Source organism: Triticum urartu, chromosome 3, assembly GCF_003073215.2.
Source record: "Triticum urartu cultivar G1812 chromosome 3, Tu2.1, whole genome shotgun sequence".
Lineage (NCBI taxonomy): Eukaryota > Viridiplantae > Streptophyta > Magnoliopsida > Poales > Poaceae > Triticum > Triticum urartu.
Genome location: NC_053024.1, coordinates 560,184,588 through 560,189,787, shown reverse-complemented (window position 1 = coordinate 560,189,787; position 5,200 = coordinate 560,184,588). Strand labels below are relative to the sequence as shown.

The window sequence follows — 5,200 nt, the reverse complement described above, 5'->3', positions numbered from 1 at the left end:
GAGGATGTGCATGTTATGGTTGCAAACGTTACTATTTTAACGGACTTTGTTATTCTTGATATTCCCGAGGACGATAGTATATCTATTATTCTTGGAAGACCTTTTCTGAATACTGCAGGGGCTGTTATTGATTGCAACAAAGGCAATGTCACTTTTCATGTTAATAGTAATGAGCATACGGTACACTTTCCGAGGAAACAACCTCAAGTTCATAGTATCAATTCTATTGGAAAAGTTCCATCGATTATATTTGGAGGTTTTGAATTTCCCCTTCCTACTGTCAAGAAGAAATATGATATTCTTATTATAGGGGATGTGCATATCCCCGTTGAGGTAACATAGTGTTATTCGAAATTTCTCCGGTTCCATGTTATTCAGAATGAGTTTGTTAACAAGACTTGATCAACCTTGTTAGTGGATTCTTTTTGATGAGCATGAGATGGATGAAACTAGAAGGCACAACCTTTTGTACCCTCTTTATACTTTCTGTTATTTAGTTGAAATAAAGTAAAAATAGTATTTTTCTGTCTGTTTCCTGATTTATCCGTGCAATATAAAAATACCCCGAAAATAAAAGTTCTCCAAATGCCCTGAAAATGAACTATGATTTTTTCTATTATATTTGAGAATTTCTAGTACTGAAAACACAGCGGGGGGAGCTGCCACCTAGCCACGAGGGTGGAGGGCGCGCCCTACCCCCCAGGGCACGCCCCTCTGCCTCATGGGCCCACGGTGGCCCTCCTCCACTTATTCCTGCACCCATACACTCCTTCTTCCTCCCACAAACACCAATATTCATCTCAAGCACAAGTTCTAGCTCATTTTGCTGCGATTTTTGATCTCCTTGCTCAAAGCATCTCTCAGAAAACTGCTTGGGGAGATTGTTCCTTGGTATGTGACTCCTCCATTGGTCCAATTAGTTTTTGTTCTAGTGCTTTATTCATTGCAAATTTGTGCTGCCTAGGTGACCATGTTCTTGAGCTTGCATGTCAAATTTATATGGTTCCAAGTAGTTCTAATGCTTTATATAGGCTCTAGGCACTTGTAGGAATAGTTGTTATCAATTTTGTTAAGGTTAGTTCACTTTTGTTTGAAGTTATTAAAAATTTCAGAAATTTTTCAGAGAAAGAAATATGTTTAGGAAAATGTTCCAAGGAGGTTCTTCAAGGAAGCAAGGACCCAGGCTTGCAATGCTTGATGCTAATGAGGAGCCACTAAGGGACGCTCCAGTGCGGCCCTGTGAATGGCCTTCGGAAAATTTTATGGATCGAGCGGGAATCAAAGAAAAATTTAACGCATATTTGCGTAACGCTGATCTTGTGAGCTTTGAGGCAGACAAATGCCCCCAGTACCATCAACTCACTAGCTCATTTGTGAGGAGGTTTGAATTTTCATCTTCACATAATTCACCAACTGTCATGTTTGATCTTTATGAAAAATCTTATACCATGGACTTAGAGGATTTTACTTATGCTTGCAAACTTTCCACAATTGGGTAGTGTTAGTGATCCCCGTAAATTTGAATTTAGAAACTTTCTTGCTGGTATAACCGTGGGGGAATCTAGAGATATAACACAAGCTACCGAGCATTCACTTTTCTGCTATACATTATTTTGCTCTTTTCATAGGCAGATGTATTTAAAACAATAATGAGGCTAGCCAACTCACCTCCAGAAGGCTCCTCCGATTGGTCCTTCGTTGGCCGTCGGATCTGCTTTTTTTGTCCGTCTGGACCGCTGATCTTTTCAACAGTTAAACTCAGTTTTCACCTAGCAGTCGTTTTCATTGCCCAATGACTTATAGGCTCACGTCGCACGCTGGTTGGCTGGGTTACCAGTTTTGAGGTGCAACTGGTTTTGCCCAATCAGCTTTGCGCGCCCGCACCCAATCACCTGTGTCTCACCCCACTCCCACCCCAGCCGCCAAACGAACCCTAGCCATCTTTCTCCTTCCCCTCGATCCCCACGAGCTGCCGCACCCCTCCCTCGATCCCTAGTTCCCCATGATCCTCTCCTAGCCCGTAGCCACCGGCCTTGTCTCTCCACTCGCCTCCTCCTTTCCTCTACCATGTCGTCGTCGATCCCACCGCCGGCCTTCTCCTCTGCTTGCCTCCTCCGGTCCTCTTCCATGTCGCCGTCGATCCAGATCGGACCCTCTCCTTGCGCGCCCCGTGTTCCTCCTTCCAGCCGATTGGGCATAGCCGCACCAACCCTAGCCCCCGATGCAGCCATCCACTCCTCCCTCCTCCTCCCCCTCCCCTTCCCACAGCCGCCGCACCCGTCGCTTGCCCCCCTTGCGACGCCCGGGTCGGGGCTGGGAAGAAGGTCCGGGCCTGCGAGGGAAAGTAGCGAGGGTTGGTGCAGCGGCAAATGCGGGCAGGATTTGCGTGGAGGGAGGCTCGTCAGCCGGAACAACAGGAGCAAGGAGGTCGTGCAGGCGCGAATGCTGGCGGGGTTGGCCATGGAAGAAGGCTCGCTGGACGGAGCATCAAGAGCAGGGAATTCGAGGTGGTTCAGGTTTGCCTCTATCTCCTCCCCACTCTATCTCTGCCCTCTCTCTTATTTTCCCCTTTGTCTCATGGATAAGGGCGTCATGCACCACGAGGAGTAGATCGAGCGTGGACCATAGCAGCAGGATCAAGGAGCTGCTGGTGGTTCTGGCAACAAGGAGGATGATCAAGAAGGATTGGGGAACACCAGCAAAAAAAGTACTGGGGAAGACGGGCGGGACGAAGGCATGGAGCTCGTTGTTTGGCGCCAACGTGCGTTTGGTGTTGATTGCTGGCTGGCCGACTGCGGTGTGCTACTGGCGATGAGATCCAAGAGGAGGTGGCGGCGGACAGGGAGTCGAGGTAGGGATGAACTGCCGATTAAGATGCAGAGCTGCTGTTTTTATCATGTTGTTCTTATCCTGCTCACTGTGATATTTGTGGAAAATATTTGCAATGTGGTTTGGTTAAGATATAGAGCTACTATTTTTATTCTGCATTACCTCGTGGGTCTCATTATATGGATTAAGTACAAGGCATCTATGGTTCAAAAGTTTTTAGTAACTTGTGTTTATCTTTACTGTCTGGTGTCGAATTGACCGATTAGTCGGTTGAATTGATTGTAAAGGATTGCCCAATGTGATTATCTAAAGATTGTAGTTTACCATATATGCTTTCTACAAAATGCTTATTTCGCTTCACATGTAAGGCTGTAACAGGATGCATTTCTCTCACCTTATTTCTGCAGGACCTTTTTGCTTGCATTCTCGTGTCTTTTGGCAAGGAGAAAATTATCATTTGGAGGGGAAAAGACAGGTGAAAACATGCAAGATAGTATATGCAATTGACATACCCTTCAGTTCTTGAATCAGAGTCCAGTGGTGAAGAACACTACAATTTTTTGGTTGATGGATTGGTCTGAATATATTGTAAGGGATTTTGCATGAAGTGGTTATTCAAAGAATGGAACCAATTTTATGGTGAGTCTCTCCTGTAGGATTCTACAAATGTTTATTTGGCTTGAAGAATGTTACATGACGCATTTCTCTTCCCCTTGTGTATGACTTTTTCCTTACATTCCCGTATGTTTTGACAAAGAGCAAATATTATTTGCAGTGAAAAATACTATGATTAAAGCATACACGGTAGTAGCCTGAAATATTATTTGTTGCCTTAGTTAGCATGATCTATATGTGGAATTTCATCCTGATATGTATGTGTACATTTCTTTTGTTATAGATTTTACTGAATGGATATGGTATAACCTCCATGATATTTGAATGGTCCAGAATCAAGACGCCCTGAGAATTTTACCCTTCGATGAACAATGCAAGGTTTCTTTTGCCCTAAATTTGAATCCCAATAGGAATTCAACAGAAATTTAAAATTCTTAGTTGATGATTCATTTCAGTGTTCAGTACAATGAGGCTAGATTATTTTCATAAAATGCCTGCTAAAATCATCCTTCGGTCATTTTTTACTACTCTTGTTTGGTTGTTTAATGCTGAGTAATCAAATATATTCCATGAAGTGCTTCTTGGTATTTTACAATCGTTTACTCTGAATTCTGGTCTTCATGCCTTCAGACAATTTTCAGGTTGCTTTTCCACGATTTCAAATAACTTATACTGTGCTCGGGGCGTATCTAGATCTAGCACAGAAGAGATGTGTTTCTTGAAGACCCGAAATATGATAATACCAACAGGATTGTTTTTAATAATGCCAGTACTACTCCATAAAATAAACATAGAACTACAAAGCTCGTGTTCACTCCTGCAAAAAAATCCGTAACAGTTAATTCTGCTGTAGTTGTAGATGTACATCCTTTATTCTCGCAACAGTTAGTTCTAAGGCCATTCATATCGTTGCAGATTTTGCCTATTCTCTGAGATGGATGATGATGAGCGGTGCAACCGAAAATTCAGAGCTGGGCTTTACACACTTCAGTGGGTAAGTGAAGTTCCAGTTTTTCTTCTGTACCCTATTACTGCTCTGTTGTACAGAGAGCAGTGAGTTTATATTAGCTAAATGTTAGATTGGAATGCAGGAGTAGCATGACAACACCAAGGTAGAGACCTGAAGAGAAGCAAGGGGATGGACCAAGGAAACTAGAACTGTGTTGTCGTGATGTGGGTCGTGTCGTCTTCGTCCATCTCCATGGAGGCATATATACATAGGTTAGGTATAGGAAAGGAGACCGTCTCCATGGAACTCTGACTGATGTGTAATGTCCTCATAGGACTGGACCGTTTACAGAGGGAGTACTTGAAAATAAATTCTTTATATATTGTTTAGTTCCATCAGCCGAATAACCTAAATTAGCAATTAGGTATCTAAACAGTGGAGTGTAACCATTGTGCTTGCTGCAGTTTTACTTTAGTGTTGAAATGTTTTTGTTGGCTTGTTCTGTACTACGAAATATTTTTGTTTTCCCAGCCATTGTTTTCTAAATCCTATCAGCATATTACCTAATATATGGCCTTTGAAGTTTCTGTTTTATAACGAGCTTTGCACCGGTCAACTTGAGTATGGTATGTGTTGGGGATATTACTACTGGGCGTAAACCGGCCTATCTGGGCCGGGTTAACTTCATCTGTAGCTAAGTATGTTAAAGCCCATGAAGGTAGATAAGGGCTCAACACCCATAATCGGTTTAAGCCCTGTAGCCGTAAACCGGCATCGGTATGTAACTTGTATTGTAAGTTAGGAATA

General features: G+C 43.1%; 1 protein-coding gene across 7 annotated transcripts; it reads left to right on the top strand.

Moving 5' to 3' along the window:
• The first annotated feature begins 1,841 nt into the window (after positions 1-1,841).
• Positions 1,842-4,876, top strand: LOC125544995. Of its 7 annotated transcripts, XR_007299869.1 has the most exons (7): positions 1,852-2,507; positions 2,587-2,851; positions 3,237-3,468; positions 3,605-3,633; positions 3,728-3,822; positions 4,360-4,438; positions 4,536-4,876. XR_007299869.1 is itself a non-coding variant. In XM_048708815.1 (3 exons), the coding sequence occupies exons 1-2, from the start codon at positions 2,068-2,070 to the stop codon at positions 2,813-2,815; spliced, it is 678 nt and encodes a 225-aa protein (XP_048564772.1). In that variant the 5' UTR covers positions 1,842-2,067; the 3' UTR covers positions 2,816-2,851; positions 3,237-3,472. The 7 variants fall into 7 exon arrangements, 1 of the variants encoding a protein (XP_048564772.1); XR_007299871.1 differs by lacking the exon at positions 3,605-3,633 and having other exon boundaries at positions 1,846-2,507; positions 4,524-4,876; XR_007299870.1 differs by lacking the exon at positions 3,605-3,633 and having other exon boundaries at positions 1,853-2,516; positions 2,611-2,851.
• Positions 4,877-5,200: the final 324 nt, after the last annotated feature.